Source organism: Dermacentor andersoni, chromosome 5, assembly GCF_023375885.2.
Source record: "Dermacentor andersoni chromosome 5, qqDerAnde1_hic_scaffold, whole genome shotgun sequence".
In the NCBI taxonomy this organism is placed as follows: Eukaryota; Metazoa; Arthropoda; class Arachnida; order Ixodida; family Ixodidae; genus Dermacentor; species Dermacentor andersoni.
The window spans coordinates 21,299,342-21,318,241 of record NC_092818.1 but is presented as its reverse complement, the minus strand read 5'-3'; the positions used below and the strand labels follow the sequence as shown (position 1 = coordinate 21,318,241).

Genomic DNA, 18,900 nt, shown 5'->3' with positions numbered 1-18,900 from the left:
TTACTGACAGTAAACACGTAGATTATCGTCATGGTAACTATTTCTTTCCACTATGATAGCTTATGCGGTCATTAGAGGAGGTTCGCGTCGCTTCTGTATTCGCTACCACAGGACAATCGCTGTTCATGATTTCGCAGCGACCCGGTATCTACTGATAGAAGCACTTGTGGCCCTTGTAGATTTTGTGGAGTTGTCATATGTCTTAGAGTCACTGTTCGTTAGAATCTTCATGGAACAGCGACAGAAGACACTGGGGAGCTACTTTTGAGTAATAAGAAATGGACCACGATTGGGATGTTTCCTCACAAATGAGCTCCAGAGAAGCATGGATACCTGTGAGTTCTGCCACCGTCGATGATGTTGCGTCTTGAATAGGACGACGGTAGATTTTGCGAGAAATACAGGCGCACCAGCTGAGCTTTTGGAGGGTTCGGAAACTTGCATGTAAAAGTAGAGGCCAGCACGGTACTTTTAATCAAAAAGTAAAAGTACATGTTTTTCTTTGAGGATGATAAATGACATCTCCGCTTCGTTTTTGCTGGAAGGAATGGCGAGAAGGCCTTACATTAGGAGCGAGCATCGCAGTGATGGAGAGGTTCTTGCTGCAGGTGTGAAATGACATGGTAAAGTTTGTAGGTTGGCAGCGATAGTCTCGCTAAGTGCTGAATGCGGTATACCCTCGGAAAGGGAGACGATGTGATGCGACGGAATTTGAGCGCAGTGGCTGATGTCCATTGTTAAAGCGTCGACTTGAATATACGCAGTGATGGGGCCATCACGGCACGATGAAAGGCCACTCGGAAAGGCAGAGACATGTTGATTTCATTTCATTCATACACTATTTATACTGTCAGCACCATTTGAGCGTAGAGCTATGGCTTGCCGAAATAGGAGGTAATGGAAATTAACTAAGTGAACTTTACGCCATGGCATATTGAGGTTGCTTTATCGCACGATAAAACTAATAAACGTTTCGTGAATTAACATGGAGTATATCGTAAACCTTGCAAAATCTGTGTTCATCGCTCTTTTCTTTCTTTTGTTTGCGTTTTAGATGAGCAAGAAAGGAAGCAACTTACGTACTGTGCCAAAAAGCACTTCGACAGCGTGGTAAGGCTTTTGCTAATTTTTCAACACGAATGTACAAAGGTGAAAAGTAATTGAACGAAGAGATTGTCATCCACCTTACTATAGTATGAAGGTACAAATAAAAGCGATATGTGCTTCTCAAAAAGAAGGCATCATAGTTTAAGAAAAATATGTCCTGATTCGGTATTCGAATTCGGGACCTGTGCCTACTGGAGCCAGTCACTCCACCATCTAAGCTAACCTCCTAGCAGATCGCAAAGCAAGGGCGAATTTATCGATAACTCTAAGTACTGAGAAACTGAATAGTCATATTCTGTAGCGATTTATTAGTGTATTATGAGAAGAAACGATTGTGCGCTTGAGTAAAAAAGTTGACATCGGTAATGTTAATGTCCCTGGAGAAAAGCGCAGGAAGTGACAAAAAGAATGTAAACAAGAAAACAAATTACACACCCATGGGCACTCTACCTATACAGTACTATTATAGGTACTTGGCAGCACAGAGCAAAGGCAAATTAGTCTTCACAAGAATAATTCCTGTCTAAAAAAAAAACAAGAACTACGAACTCATTTCCCCGACGCCTCCTGGAAATCAGTGCACCAGGTGTGTCAGCTTTCGAGGCTTCCAGGGGCTGGGGAGAATTTAAAAGTAGTGGTGTGAATTTATAGTGGCTTATTTCTTTCCGATAAGTTTAAATAGCAGACTTTACTTTGGGCGATCGGTGATAAATGACAAGTATTCGCAGAGTCACGACATACACGAGCTGGTTGAGTTATGCATAAAGGCAAGATCAATCTTTAAACATACATTGACAGATCATTCTGTTTTAGTTTATAATAGGAGGATTTTGGTCCGACTATTATGAAATCACCAGAAAGAAGGTATTCTGAAGTTATGTGAGTTTAAATAATAAAGCTTGCTATAAGATTCAGAACTCCTTCGTGAAGGAGGGATTTAGTGACCAACACCAAGTATAGCTGAGTAGACCTTGATAAGCAATTACAATATCTCTAGGTCTCATAAGGCATTGGCACATATTGATCGAGACGAAACGGAAATAATTGTTCTGTGAAACATTCATCATATGAAAACTCGTGGCTCGATAATCCTGTAAAAAAGCACCATCCTGGAACATATTTATTGTTTGATTTTGGTTTGAAATAGCTCGGCCACAGCACATCAATTTAATGTTTGCGTCATGTACAAACCATGCGGCAATCAAGCCCAAAATGCGCGCCATGCGTTTAGCTTGAGTAATGTATAACCTAGGTAGAACACATTTTGAGAAGCTCTAAATTCTCTTATTGCCAAACTGCGATAACCTCTTCGAAGCGCCGGGCCTTAAATTCACCAGGAGAGTAACCAGCCTTCTCTGAGCGCCAGTATGCTCACTTACCTGTTTCGTTTTTATATATACATGTCTTATTGCCCCTCCCCTCTTAAGGGCCCCAGACCACGACGCGGGAAATTTCCGTTATGCGAGCGAAGTTATTACGCGCATTCTAAGCAACGTTCTAACGCAATAATTGGCGAGACAAAATTATTCAGTGCCGCGAACCCAACATTTCAGGACGCGAGTGCCACCGCCAACATAACGCTCCCTCCACTTGCCCTGTCTAGCCTCCGCAAGCAAAATTCCTTCCCTGCGTTCTCCCATAGCCGAGCTTGAAGATCACGTTAGTGATGCGTCAATGGCCCCGCCTTGTTTCCTTCCTTCTTTTGTTTTTACTTTTTATTTATTTATTTATTTATTTATTGCTGCTCGACGCTCACTGATAGTGTCGCGCGCGAGCTGTTGCATTGGTTTCGTTTCGCGCAGGGCACGATTTTGCGCACTGTGCACAAGAACGCCTGGCTAGTGGGATAATGTCCTAATGCCTCTGGCCCTGAGGGTACATGAAATAAATAAATAAATAAAGTCGGTGCTACACGAACACTGAAGCAGACACAAGCGGATAAGAGAGCTTGAGTGTGTGCTGGAACACATGGAAGGCGAGGCGCGTCTAGTCGCTCCTGTGCGATGTTGAGCCTCGGAAGGTGACGAGGTACCAGGGTGTATTCATCCCCATCTATTGTTGCAAAACGCAGCACGACACATTTTACTAACGAATCCGGGCACGTACAAGACACAAGCACCTCATCGAATTTCGAGGGCACACACTGCTTCACCGTAGCCAAGGCGATTGTGCGTTGGTCGACGTCCCGTAGTGCACTAGTGGTTGCGAGGTCACTCGAAAACCACAAGCCGTCACACAGAGCACAGAACATACAAAATTGGTTCCCGGCAAACTCCCTCTAAAACCTGGCGGTTCATCACGTGAAACGTTCGAAGTTGTGGAATCGGGGACGCATGGAAAGCTGGCATTTGTTTCCGCCTCGCGTTCCTGGGAAGAAGTAAGCTTACGGGATCGCCCCCACGGAAGAAAGCAAGGAATGAAAAGCGATACGCAAGCGCTTTGAATACCGTCAAAGAGTGGGCCTTTCGAACGTTGACATGGCCCACGCGGGTTAAAGTGTAATATATATTCTTATCAGCGTAATATCTGACACGGGTGTATTTCTACCTTACATATTAAATTTATTTTTGCAAGTTGGCTTAAAGCCTGTGTCACCTGCGGCGCCTGTCGGCCCGGTATTGCACTATCTTCGAGATCAGCCCACGCATGGGGACAAATTATCGATCTACACGGCTCTAAGACACCCGAAATTTCATCCAGGCCCAGCCATATACAGCTTCGCTGTAAATAAAACTAACGCCTCCATTCATATGAGTCTAGCATATAGCACACGAATGGCATACCTTGATTAAAACGTTATAAAGAACCCTTACGGAAGTGACCACATCCCCGTAGTCCTAAATGCTACAGAGCATGCTGAATGTTCCCCACATTTTCCCCGATAGAACATTGAACTGTACACTTTTCCAGGAAGTCACTTGATTAAGACAGAATGGCATCGCATGTCTCAATATATACGATGCTGTGACTTACCTAACAGGCTTCAAATAGAGGCTGCCACAAAATGCGCCCAACAAGCTAGCGGGTTAACCAATAAACGGCGCTTCCCGCAGTCAAATGCCGACTGTCAAAAAGCCCTTAAAAATCAATATAAAGCCTGGGAATTCCTTCGTGGCTCTCCAACTGCTGAAAACTTGAGTATTGTAAACAAGATAAACCGCACGGCAGGAGAACGCGTCTACGTGCGAATAGATAGTATCACGAAAAGTACATTTCCAGTATAAATTTGCACACGGATAAAACAAACGCCTGGAAACGAGTAAATAAATTCTCAGGCTGAGAGTCACATCCCCTACGCTCGTTAATAGCCAGGGTGATAGCCTGGAAGGTCAGGCGCACTGTCTAGACGAACACCTTGAATACGTTTCGAGTGCATCGCACTATACAAACATTTTCATGATGTTCAAGGAATGCCAAGAGCGGCCGTCCCTAAATCGCAAACGTTTATCGAGTGAGGCTTACAATCGCCCATTTGGCTTAGCAGAATTTAAGGCATCTCTCACTTGCTGCAACAACTCGACGCCAGGTGTCGATGGGATTATGAATGAAATGATTAGATACTTGAATATTGACATACTGAAAGCACTCCTCTCTCTTTTCGAAGTCATGGGGGTGGCTGGGTATATTCCGTCCTCGTGGAACGAAGCCACCATCCCCATAGTTAAACAGCGCAAGGACCCCCTTTAAGTCAGCAGCTAAATGCCAATAGCGCTACAAGTTGTCTGTGCAAACTGTATGAAAAAAAAAGAGAAACTCGCCCTAATCTGCTTCCTAGAAAATAAATACTAGAACCCTCCCAGTGTGGCTTCAGAAAAGGTAGGTCTACAACAGATCATCTTGCTCGCATGGAAGAAAACATCAGGGATACGTTTATAAAAGCAGTTTTTGCTTTCGGCATCTATAGGTCTAGAGAAAGCGTACGACACCACATGGCGCTTTGGGCACCGGTGAGATCGTTCCGCGATGGAGGTCCATGGAAATATTGTTACGTAGCAGTTTTTGCCGTTTGGAGGACAAGATAAACAGGACGTAGCACTGCCCTGAGGTTCCGAGCTACGCATTCTCCCTGTGTATACATCCTCTATAAATGTTCTTTCCCGTAATATTTGGTGGAGTTGCGGGTAAACTCGACACAACCCGGATTTCGATCTCCGCAGCGGCAAACACGTCTGTTCTGCTGCCATGGCTAAAGATGCTGCCCCACCCACTCAGACAGCACAACAGGTTGCCCACCCCTACCCACTTGAACCGAGAACCTGCAGCGGCACCGACGATGTCGACGTCGAAGAATGGTTGGCGTGGTACGAACGTGTCAGCAACCACGACAGGTGTGATGCCGCAGTTACGCTTGCTAATGTTATATGTTCTTTTGCAGATCTGTGAAGATATGGTGTGAGACGCATGTATTCGACCTTACTACCTGGAACACATGCAAAGAAAAGCTGCGTGACCTTTCTGGAAAGCGTGTTCGGCGCCAGTCAGCAGCCAAGAAAGAGCTCGCTTCTCAAACCCTGATGTCCACAGAATCTCACGTCTGGTACTTTAAGAACAGGCTGGCTATTTATTGAAAAGCAGATAAGGACATGCCAGAGGCAGATAAAGTAGGACACATTTCAAAGGGAATCGCGGTCGATGTATTCAACTTCCTGCTTTGGAAGAATGTGCAACTGTCGAGTCCATTACAACGGAGTACCAGTGCTTCGAGCAAGCGAACACCAAACGTATTGCACAGCGCTTCGATCAGCTTCAACATACGGATACCACCTCGTAATGTAACAGACTACCAACGATACATCAACAGCCAGCATCACCGAGTTCGACGCAAGCCGTCCGTAACGAGTTAGATGCCACGACTCCAAGCACAGGCGCACGATGGCTTAACCATCTCGCTTATTCACGCCGTACTCCGCCAAGAGACCCTGCAGGGGCGTCTGCGTAAGGAGGCGTTTGGTGCGTTGCGACACCACGTACCCGAGCACACGATAGTTGGACCCTCCTGTGTGTAGCCGTGCGCGGCTCAGCCGTGTCTGGGAAAAGGGTGATCGTGGAGGTATAGCCGATGCCGGGTGTTTGGTCCTTTAAGGCCACCCGGAGGAGGCAAAACACCTCTTTGGCCTCTGCTTCACATAGATGGCACCTCCGGACTGACCCACCTGGAGGAAATGGGCAGTCGCCTTTTCCTGTCCCCCTCTTCAATCTTTTGCTTTCTCTCTTGCTTTTTCTGCTTTCCTGTCTTTTTATCACTTCTTCTCATTTCTCTATTCTGGGCGGCAAGGGTTAACCTGGTGATTATCCAACTTTGGGTACATTTTATTAGGTTATGGTTAGCGTCTGCAGGTATTCTTGCGAGCTTGTAGCGTCGCCTTGTTGGGCTCGGTGGTGGGTGGCCACCATCGCCGCCGAATTTTATAACTTGACATGGCAAAAGCTTTTCCCACACCCTGATCGCTCCCTGAAGACGGGGCACACCGATGAAAGTTTCAACTTTTTTATGCAACCGAAAGAATATTTTCCGAAATACCACGTTGTTCACAGCCAGCATGAAACTAAGACAGTCCGAATGATATCACTATTTTTTGTTAGCAAATCTCTAGCTAAGGCCCAGGTTATAAAGTAACCAAGATGGGAAATGGTGTTCTTCTTCTCAAAGTTCGCGACAAGCCACAATACGACAAGCTCTCGAAACTTGTAGCGTTTGGGAACATTCCCGCATATGTAGGCCCACACAGGACGATGAATACAGTGCGTGGTGTCATCTCGGAAGATGATCTTCTTGAACCTATCGAAAGTGAAATTCTAGGAGGATGGCAAGAACAGAACGTTGTCAAGGTGCAGAGAGTAAAAATAAGGCGAGATGACAAAGAAATACGAACTAGGCATATAATCATTACATTTAGAGCAAGCATTCTTCCTGAATACATTAAAAACGGTTACTGGAAGCTTCGCGTTAGACCTTACATCCAGAATCCGCGTCGATGTTTCAAGTGTCAGCGTTTTGGGCATGGGTAGCAAACCCGCAGAGGGTGGGCTACTTGTGCTAAGTTTAGCTCAATCGAACACCCTTCTGACGTTTGCACTACAGCACCCCACTGTGCCAACTGTGAAGGAGACCACCCTGCTTATTCGCGGTCCTGCCCTTCGTGGAAGAAAGAAATACAAATAATAGAGCTCAAGGTCAAAATAAATCGGTTTGTCCCAGATGCACGTAAGCGCTTGTATTTACATAATTAGTCCAGTCCTTCCTACACCGATGAGGCGTGCCGGGCGGGCAACGCTACATCATTCGGCGGCCGCCCAAGTCACACGGAATGTGTGGCGTGACGCTCGCTCGAACAGCCAGCGCTGTTCTGGCTCCCGCAAAGGACGGCCAGCAAACCTTCGGGCCTGTTGGACCCAGGGCCGCTACCCGTGCAGATCGGCCCAACACTCCCGCGAAGGTGCCCGCTGCGCGGGCATTATCCACCGCCTCAGACGAGGTGATGGGTACGAGCACAACTCCGGCGTCACAGACGCCCAAGGAACCGTGCAGCTCCCTCGAGCGCGCCGCAAAGAAAGGAAAATCCCGCACCACGGGGCCTGGAAAGGTCTCGTGAGCTAATCTAATCTATATTTCTTAGACACACAGCACAAAACCATAGAATATGGACACAGATGTATATCAGTGGAATGTCAGGGCTTTACTCCACAACCTAGACGACATTAATTAACTTTTACAAAGGTACACTCCAAAGGTGCTGTTTGTCCAAGAAACACATCTTAAACCTTCACGAACAAACTTTCTGCCGCAGTATGCCATTTTCTGAAAAGACCGCAACCATGCCCTTGTCTTGTCGGGTGGTGTGGCAATAGTAGTAAATAAGAGTGTTGCTTGCAGGCAATTACAGCTTGAAACGTCCCTAGAAGCAGTGGCAGTACGTGCGTTGCTGTTTAGTAAGCTGATCACAATTACCTGTCTCTATATCCACCCGAACTACCAACGTTCAAAAACAGAATTTCACACATTTATCTATGAGCTGCCAGAACGTTACATTGTCGTTGGAGATTTTAATAATCACAACACCCTTTGGGGAAGCTGTTGTGATGCCAGAGGACGCTTAGTCGAAAACTTCCTCTTCACTACAGATACTTGCTTGCAAAATGGGAAAGATCTTACAGTCTACAGTGTTGCAAACAAAACATTCTCATCTATCGATTTAAGCATCGCATCGAGTTCACTTTTGTCGCATCTGGAGTGGAACGTGATTACGAATTCGTACGGGAGCGACCATTTCCCCATTGTCATAAAACTCAGAAAAGGTTATAAGTGCTGTCCACATGTCTCCCGGTGGAAAGTCCATTGTACCGACTGCACACGATACAGGGAGCTCACGCATTTGACTTAGAATGACATCTGTAATCCTTCTATCGATGATGCAGTGCCATATTTCACGGCGTTTAAAGTTGACGCGGCGTCAATAGGTATCCGCATAACAAATGGAATGCCCCGTAAGCGACGTGCTCCATGGTGGAATGACGACTGTAAGAAAGTACGTAGAGATCAAAATAATGCTCGGAACCATCTTCGACACTCCAAGTACGGATAATCTGGTCATTTTCAGGAAAATGAAGCCTGAGAGTAGAAGAACGCGGCGCCGTGCCAAAAAGGAAAGCTGGCAAAGATATTGCCACCTGGTGTTTTGAGCCAGCGTTGCGTGCCCAGCAAAAACGGTGATTGAAGACGACGAAGTCAAGGATCTTGCGCCAGCTGGTGAACCGTCCTCCGTGTGTCTGACATTTTCGTGTCTGGCTGCTAATACTGCTGCTTATTCTTGCCTTAGCGCGTGCAAACTGGTGGAGGTGCGGGGTAATCTAATCTATGCACCAAACCCCTCCGGGCAGCAGGAGCTCCAGCCCCGTACCGGTGGTTACGCCTGTACACCGCGCCAGCAGAAGGATCCGTGGACAAGCACCTGAGTTTGGACTCCTCCCAGAAAAAATGGCAGCTCCGACCACCCCAACCGGTATGGAAGGCACAACGCCGATTCATTGTACGCTATTCAATCCGCGAACGCCGAATCCCTTCCACGGCGCCACACATGCGGACGTTGAAGATTGGCTGGTGCACTATGAACGTGTTGCCGCGTTCAACAAGTGGGATGACGCAGACAAGCTGAAAAATGTCTATTTCAGCCTTAACGATGGCGCACGTGTTTGGTACGAGAACCGTGCAGATGCCTTAACTTCATGGGCAGAATTCAAACGGCGGATTCTTGAGACGTATGCGAGCCCTGATCGCCGAGAGCGAGCTAAGCGTGATCTCCAGTCCCGTATACAAATGCCGAACGAGGGTGTCGCAATGTACGTCGAGGACATGACGCGTCTCTTTCGACGAGCCGACCCCAGCATGTCGGAAGAAAAGAAGGTGCGGTACATGATGCGCGGAGTCAAAGAGCAGCTGTTCGGCGGTCTCGTGCGCAGTCCTCCCAAGACTGTGTCAGAATTTCTTTCCGAGGCCATCACCATGGAGCAGACTCTTCGCCAGCGGACACCATCATACGAACGTCAAGTGAACACTGCCTCACCTACGGACTTCTTCGGAGCTCTCGGGGGTCACGTCGATTTCTTTCGAGAGCTCATTCGTTCCGTGATCCGCGAAGAACTCCAGAAACTGTCGGTACCTTCACAGCCGACGCTCAGCTCCTTGTCCAGCGTTATCCGTGACGAAGTCCACCATGCGCTAAAAGAACCACCCTTCAATACAGAAGCTCGACCGCTAAGAAATGACAGCCCACATATGTCATATTCGCAAGCCTTGAGGCAACCTGCCCCACCTCCCTCCCCGCTTCGCGCCGCGCGCCCGGCCATGCTAGAGCCCGTCCAAGCTGCCTCGTATTACCAGGACCACCGACAGGCCCCGAGGAAATCAGACGTGTGGCGGGCACCTGATCGCCGTCCCCTTTGCTTTCACTGTGGCGAAGCTGGGCATGTCTACCGACAGTGCTCCTATCGAGAGCTTGGACTACGCGGATTCTCAGCGAACTCGCCGCGACCTAGGTTCGGCCAGCGTCCTCCTGAAATTGAATACGTTGCCCAGCAGCGCGGATCTCCATCAGCTCGACACCATTCACGCTCCCCTTCGCCGCGGCGGTTTTCTCCGACTCGCCGTACGTATTCAAGCGTGATGCAGGGTCGGTCACCCAGCCCACGACGGGAAAACTAACCACAGCGACCTTTGGGGGCGAGGCCGCTCAGTCTGGACGTGCTCAAGGACCCCCACTGACGCGTACGCGGACCGACGATACATCGACGACGACAGTACCTGCTGATTACAGAAAAAGAATTTCCTTGGGCATTCCTGTACTGCTTGACGGTCGTGAATTGACTGCTTTAGCGGACACTGGAGCGGATTATTCTATAATCAGCGAAAAACTGGCCACCCTTCTGAAGAAAGTGACCACGCCTTGGAATCAAACGCCAGTTCGTACAGCTGGCGGGCACATCGTCACACCACTCGGCATGTGCACGGCACGAATACAGATTCGCGGCTCTACGTTTGTTGCCAGTTTGAGCATTCTCCCTCAGTGTTCTGGAGACCTAATCATCGGCATGGACTTTCTCACGGCGCTATAATCAACATTCGACAACGCCTCGTCACTTTCTCGACAAAAAGCGCCACAGCGACGACCAACACCATACACCCTTGAGCATCTCTTCGTGTCATCGATGACGCTGTCACGTTACCACCGCGTGCAAGTGTCGTGGTTCAAGTGGCATGTGACAAGCTCATACACGGTGAAGCAGTCGTAGAAAGCAATCGCTCTCTCCTGCTTTCTCATGGTGTTTGCGTAGCAAGAAGCCTTGTCGATCTCTACGATGGCCACTGTGAGGTTCTTGTCACCAACTTCAGCTACGAACACCGGCACCTTTTCCCCGGTACTGTCATCGCCTACGCCGACCCTATCGCCGATGTCACTGAGTGTTTTGTTTCCGAGGCAATCGGCACTGCTGAAGCACCTCTACGCAACGTCGACATTAGTCCAACGCTTCCTGAAGAGAACAGACAACCCCTGCGCGAGCTGTTGCTTGAGTTCCACTCTTGCTTTGCACGGTCGTTGAAGGTACGTCAAACATCGATTACGAAACACCGTATCATCACCTATGACGACGTGCCCCCCATACGGCAACAGCCTTACCGTGTTTCCCCGACCGAACGACATGCTATTCAAACGCAGGTGAAGGAAATGCTTCAAGACGGCGTAATCCAGCCTTCATGCAGTCCCTGTTCATCGCCAGTCGTTCTTGTTAAAAAGAAAGATGGCACGCTTCGATTTTGTGTAGACTACCGGAAGCTAAACAACGTCACAAAGAAAGACGTGTACCCGTTGCCTCGTGTCGACGATTCTCTGGACAGGCTGAGGCACGCGAAGTATTTCTCCTCTATCGATCTGAAAAGTGGCTACTGGCAAATTGAAGTAGATGAGCGTGACCGCGAGAAAACTGCTTTCGTGACTCCGGACGGCCTTTACGAATTTAGAGCACTCCCTTTCGGCCTCTGTTCCGCTCCAGCCACATTCCAGCGAATGATGGATACCGTTCTCGCTGACCTCAAATGGAAAAGCTGCCTCGTCTATCTCGATGATGTCGTTGTCTTTTCGGAAACTTTTGACGAGCACCTTCGACGCCTTCGGAATGTACTCGAAGCCATTCGATCGGCTGACCTTACACTCAAGCCAGAGAAATGCCATTTCGGTTACGAGGAACTGAAGTTCCTTGGTCACGTCGTAAGCGCGGCAGGTGTTCGGCCTGATCCTGAGAAGACTGCTGCCGTAGCAGCTTTTCCCGCTCCAACCGATAAGAAAAGTGTGAGACGATTTTTGGGCTTGTGTGCATATTATCGACGCTTCATTGAAAATTTTTCGAAGATTGCAGATCCGCTATTTCGCCTTACGCGTGACGACACGCCATTCCTCTGGACTGATGCACAACAGACCGCCTTTGCGGAGCTACAACGTCGCTTGTCTTCTCCTCCCGTGCTCGGTCATTTTGATGAGGATGCCGACACAGAAGTACGCACTGACGCCAGCAATATCGGTCTCGGAGCTATCCTGGTGCAACGACAAGACGGGACTGAACGAGTTATCGCCTACGCGAGCCGCACTCTGTCACGCGCAGAGTCCAATTATTCCACCACAGAGAAGGAGTGCCTCGCGGTTATTTTGGCTACCACAAAGTTTAGGCCGTATCTCTACGGGCGGCCATTTAAAGTTGTGACCGACCATCACGCTTTGTGCTGGTTGACCAACCTCCGAGACCCTTCTGGACGATTGGCACGTTCGAGTCTGCGACTCCAGGAATTTAACATCACCATCGTGTACAAGTCAGGCAGGAAACATGAAGATGCTGACACGTTATCACGGGCACCTGTTAAATCTCAGAATCCTGATGAAGAAGACAACAGCGCCTTTCTGGGAGCACTCAGCGGGCCGGATCTGCTCGCTAAACAGCGATCGGACGCTGAATTAAGACCCGTCATCGATCACTTAGAAGGCGGCATCGCGTCCATTCCTCGTCCACTTTCGCGACGGTTGTCGTCATTTTGCCTACGAGGGGGCATCTTATACAAAAGAAACACAGGTGCCGGCGACAAACCGCATCTGCTAGTAGTACCTCAAGCCCTTCGCGACGACATCCTATTAGCCTGCCACGACGAGCCAACATCTGGTCACTTGGGCTACTCAAGGACTCTGGACAGGGTACGGCAACTGTACTACTGGCCTAGACTGACTGCTTGCGTCAAACGCTACGTGAAAGGATGCCGTGAATGCCAGCGTCGCAAGTCACCACCCTTCAAGCCTGCAGGCCTTCTACAACCCATCGACCCTCCGCGTACGCCGTTTGATCAAGTTGGAATGGACCTTCTTGGACCATTTCCCTTGTCTTCCTCCGGCAATAAGTGGATCATTGTCGCAACTGACTACTTGACGCGTTACGCTGAGACGAAGGCACTACCACGCGGGACAGCATCTGAAGTTGCCCAGTTTTTTATGCATCACATTGTGCTTCGGCATGGCGCACCGTCATTAACTCACCGAGGGACGGCATTTACGGCAAAGCTTCTGGATGATATCTTCAAGCTGAGCTACACGAGTCATCGAAAGGCCACTGCATACCACCCTTAGACTAACGGCTTGACAGAAAGACTAAACAAAACACTGGCATACATGCTCGCTATGTACGGGGATGTGCAGCACAAAACGTGGGACGAAATCCTACCGTACGTAACGTTTGCGTACAACACTGCCACGCAGGAAACTACACGCTTCCCCCCATTCCGCCTCGTTTATGGTCGAGATGTCCAAACTATGCTAGACGCCATGATGCCGTATGAAGATACCGACCAGCTCGACCAGTTAGCTCCTGACGTTGAGGAGTACATTCAGCGCGCCGAGGAAGCGCGTCAACTGGCCCGCGTGCACATAAGACAGCAGCAGTGTACCGATGCAATAAGGTACAATCTCCACCATCGACAAGTGACCTACGAGCCTGGTGACCAAGTTTGGGTTTGGACACCCATTAGACGGGGGCCTCAGCGAGAAACTCCTCAGCAAGTACTTCGGACCATACACAGTACTAAGGCGTGTAAGCGACGTGAACTATGAAGTGATTCCAGATGGAGACCTGCCATCGCCCAAGCGCTGTTTACCACGCGCAGAGACTGTACATGTGGTCCGCCTTAAGCCGTATTTTACACGGTGAAGTGTACTAGTGAAACAACCTTTTTTTTTTGCTGTCGCCGCGTCTTCCTCCAAAGAACTTTCTTTTTTTTTTGTTCCCGACCACAGAACACATTTTTCCGTGTGCATTTCCGTATCTGTGCTAGCGCGTTACCCCCCCCCCCCCCCACACTTTTTTTTGTTTTACCTAATTTGTCTAGTTTCCATGTACGTTTTGTGTTTGAGCATCGAGTCGATGCTCCATTGGGAGGGGGAATAATGCCACCTGGTGTTTTGAGCCAGCGCTGCGTGCCCAGCAAAAACGGTGATTGAAGACGACGAAGTCAAGGATCTTGCGCCAGCTGGTGAACCGTCCTCCGTGTGTCTGACATTTTCGTGTCTGGCTGCTGATACTGCTGCTTATTCTTGCCTTAGCGCGTGACAATATATTTCTAGCATTAACTCTTATACTGACGAAAGAAAAGCCTGAACAGAGTCCATAAAATCAAAGGTCGGCAAACTCATCCTCTACCATTAGTAAACACCCAGGGAAAGGCTCTTCCGCACCAAGCTGATTCTCTAGGGGCACACTTTAAGAACATTTCTAGCTCATTGCATTACTCGAATACATCCTTGAGATACCACCAACAAGCCGAGCGATTGCCTCTGGATCAGAAAGGCAAAAGTAATGAATCCTACAACCGATCTTTTAACATGGCGAAATTTCAGGCTGTACTCCACTGTTGTAATAAATCGGCCCCTGGAAAGGATCGAATAGTTTACCAGATGATTGAACACCTGCACCCCGAAGCACACAAAACACTCCTCTCTCTGTTTAACGCCATATTCTCTGCCAGCTACACGCCGCCGGCCTGGAAAGAAGCAGTCATTATTCCTACTGTGAGAGAGGGCAAGGACCCGTCTTTGGCCAGCAGCTATAGGCTTGCAGCTCTAACAAGCTGCCTATGTAAGCTTTTTGAGAAAATTACTAACCGGCACCTGGTCCATTTTCTTGAAAGCAACAAGATACTAGATCCCTTGCAGTGCGGCTTCAAGGAACATAGATCCACAACAGATGAACTTGTTCACATAGACACAATTATCTGGGATGCCTTTGTGCACAAACAGTTTTTCTTATCAATATTTTGAGACATGGAGAAAGCATATGATACTACTTGGCATTTCGGAATCCTTCGTATTCTAGCTGGAATGGGCGTCCGAGGCAACTTGCTAAAATTGATTCAATGCTGTCTGTCCAACCGCGCATTTCATGTTCGGATTGGTAACGTACTGTCTCCCCTATTTACTCAGGAGACTGGTGTGCCACAAGGGGGAGTGCTGAGCTACACTCTATTCCTTGCAAAAATGAATTCGCTCCATACTATCATACTACGTACAATGTTTTATTCCGTATGTATATATATATATGATATCCAAATAGGTTACAAGTCATGTAATCTTAGTATCTGCGAGCGACAAGTGCAGCGTGGCCTGAATAAATGGTCTAAGTGGGCAGACGAGAACGCTTTCAAACTAAACCCTCAAAAAAGTACGTGCATTCTCTTCTCCAACAAGACAGGTGTAATACCGGAGCCCGTCATTCATCTTAATGGAGAATGGCTAGCCGTGACCCACGAACATAATTTCTAGGCCTCATTTTCGATTCTACACTAACTTGTATCCAACACTTGAAATATTTGAAAAGGAAGTGCTTGATGGCAATGAATTTACTGAAGCTCTTGTGCCGCATGTCTTGGGGAAGTTACAGAAGATGCCCTTTCAGCTTGCACAAAAGTCTGATATGGTCACGCCTTGAGTATGGAGCCATTGTGTATAACTCTGCCACGCCTAGTGCTTTGAAGGTGCTGGATTCCGTCCACCGCTTGGGTATCCGTCTTGCTACTGGTGCGTTCAGGACTAGCCCCGCAGAAAGCCTGTACGCTGAATCCAACGAATGGTCTCTACATCTTCAAAGAGCATATTGAAATTTCTCTTACGCCCTGAAGATGAAATCAGATTTCCATCATCCATGCCATTCAGTTCTTTAAGACCTGTCCACGGCCAGGCTATTCCATAACCGCCCAGGCACTAGACCTCCTCTGTCCCTTCGGTTGGAAGCATCGTCCGAAGAAATGGGTGCCTAAATTTTAGAGACTGTGATAATGGCTATTAGGTGGCTTTCACCGCCTTGCGAGTGGCAGACTATCGAGTGTGACGTCTCCTTTGCACAAATATCAAAACGAGCACCTGAGGCACACATACGTTCACATGTTCTTGAGCTTCAGGAGAAGTATTCTTGTGCTGAATTTTACACAGATGCCTCTAAGTCTCCTTCTGGTGTTGCTTACGCAGCACCAGGACCAGTATTTTTAATATCTGGTACAACGAATCCATATACATGTATTTTTTTCTGCGGAAGCATATGCAATACAATCTGCAGTAAAGCACACCAAGCAAACAAATCTCACTAGGGCTATTGTGTTCACAGACTCAATGAGTGTAGTCCGAGCCCTAATGAATCTACGTAAACATAAAAACACTGTTTTAATGAAGTGTATACATTGCTATGCTCAGCTTATATAGTGCTAAACAAATGATCATCCTATGCTGGGTACCTGGCCACTGTCGCATAAAAGGCAATGAAGCTGCTGACAACAAAGCTATTTCAGTAGCTTTTAGCGACACAGACACAAACATACCCATCCCAGCCACAGATCTTAAACCATGCTTGCGTCACAAGCTCAAAAGCCACTGGCAGAAACAATGGAATAAACTGCGTCTGATCAAACCCAAATTAGGACATTCGATATTGGAGAGAACATCACGATATAACGAAGTGGCCCATTGCCGATTAAGAATAGGACACACGGCGCTCACTCTCACGTCGTTACTGGAGGTATCCTCCGAATTGTAGTAAGTACGGCAGAAATCTCACAGTCCTGCACGTTCGTATTCAGTGCCCTGCTATAGAAGCACAGCGGAAAAAGTATTTCACTTCTGTATATCGCGAAAATATACCTCCTCAGCCAAATTTTTTTTTTACCAATGAACGGCTTTTTAACCTCAAATTAGTTTTAGAGTTTTTAACTGAAACAGATGCTCTCAAAATAATTTCACCAGAGAATTTTAAGCGCATGTATAACAGCCTTTGTACTGAATGCCTTTCTTGAAGCTATAGTGTCATTGTTATGTTTTGTTGCATCATGCTTTTAACGAAACCCCATTGCCCTAGCCCACAGCACAATTAGTCAGTGTCATTTTTTAGGAGGAGGAGGCGGAGCAAATACCTTTATTTAGGCCTGAGGAACCCCTCCCCACCCACTCTTAGTTTAGTGGTCGGCAGGGGTCGCGGGCCGTACCCACGTTGGGACCGGAAGCCCGTGAGCCTCCGCCCTTTCGTGAACCCTCTGGACGGCCTCGAGCTGAGTCTGGTGGTCGTCGCTTCGCAGGGCGTCCACCCAGTCTTCTTCTTTACAGAACACGGTGCCCCTTAACGAGGAGCATTGCCAGAGTATGTGCGCTAGCGAGCAGTACGATTCGCCACAATCCGGGCATTGCGGCTCTACTTCCGGTGAATAAAGGCTCAGTCTGCCTCTTGATGGGAACGACCCTGTCTAAAGCATTCTGAATATAGATGACTGTGGTCTAGTGAGTTTAGCATGAGGGAGCGGGAAGGTCCTCCTCGACAACCGATAATGCGTTGTTATTTCGTTGAAGGTGAGCAGCGGGTCTGGGTGCTCCCCTCCCTCCCCGCCACTCCGCTCACCACGATCGCCGCGGTGTGTGAGCCCTCGCGCGCGTCCGTGCGGCAGCTCGTTGGCGTTAGCATAGTCAGGGTGCACGTCTGACCCCATGTGGGCTGAAAACCATTTGACGATGTGATGACCCGCGGCTGCCTCGCTGCCGAGGACGGCCGCCGCTTCCCGCGATATCGAGCCCGAGGCGAATGCTCTGGCCGCCGATCGCTAATCTGTATACACGTAAGTACGTTAAGGGTCCCTCATTGGCATGGCTATTGCCACCTGTTTGGCCACCTCTGACGTTACCCCCTTGAACGATGCTGCATTAATGATCGTACCATTCCAGCGTATCCAGACGGCCGCGTACCGGTCGCTGTGCCCGTACTGGGCCGCGTCTACAAATGCCACCAGTCCCGGGCAGTTGGCGGTCGATTTCAGCAGTGCTCGCGCCCTCGCCTTTTGGCGCCTCTCGTTGAATTGCGGGCGGACGTTTCTCGGAAGTGGTTCTACCTTGAAAGTGCCCCTGACCGCTGCGCTGAGCGCGACTTTGCATGCATTGCACTCTGCCTCTGCATTTATCCCTGCTGCTTCTAGGATGCGTCTGCCGGCCCTGGTTGTCGACAGCCGCACGACCTGTGCCTTGGTCTGTGCTTCGATGATTTCCGCTAGTGAATTGTGGACCCCTAACCGATCGAGCCGCTCTGTGCTTGTAGTGATCGGAAGACCTAGCACCCTTTTGATGCTCTTGCTCATCAGTGTATCTATCTTGGCCGCGTTTCTCTTGGTTCATTTTAGCGCCGAGGCTATGTAATTTACGTGACTCATGAGGAAGGCGTGGTAAAGTCTGATGAGATTGCTCTCGCTGAGCCCTCCCCTGCGGTTCGTCACCCTGAGGATCAGCCGGAGCACGTTTTTCGTTTTGCACGTGAGTTTCATGACCGTTGGCATGTTACCGCCTTTAGCCTAAATTAGCAGCCCCAGGATTCCAGGGAATCGGCTGGCCGGCACTCGTGTGTAATTTGATCGGTATTTGATCGATCGGCGTCAAATTCCTCATGCCTGGTTTCGAGGGCCTGTATGGCAACAGTTCCGATTTGCTGGGTGACAGACGGAGTCCCGTTTCCTTCAGGTACTCTTCCGTTATGTCCAGCGCCTCTTGAACAGCCCGCTCGACTTCTGCGTCGGACCCTCCCGGGCACCACATCGTAATGTCGTCTGCATACAGGGTGTGATTGATGTTGGTCACTCTCGTCAGCCTGTCCGAGAGCCCTTTCATTGCTAGATTGAATAATAGCGGGGAGAGCACCGCCCCTTGTGGGGTGCCCCTCGCGCCCAGCGTGTAGCAATCCGACGTGGCCTGT

General features: G+C 48.8%; 1 protein-coding gene and 1 pseudogene across 7 annotated transcripts in view; both read left to right on the top strand.

Annotated features, from left to right (window-relative positions):
* The window catches only part of LOC129384594 (uncharacterized), a 165,419-nt gene that overhangs the window by 50,542 nt on the left and 95,977 nt on the right, over positions 1-18,900 (top strand). For all 7 annotated transcript variants that reach the window (XM_055070148.2, XM_055070144.2, XM_055070143.2 and 4 more), the window contains one exon: positions 1,055-1,110. In XM_055070148.2, coding sequence (XP_054926123.1) covers positions 1,055-1,110 — 56 coding nt within the window. The remainder of the gene's footprint in view (positions 1-1,054; positions 1,111-18,900) is intronic.
* LOC126530158 (U2 spliceosomal RNA) lies at positions 3,585-3,756 on the top strand (annotated as a pseudogene).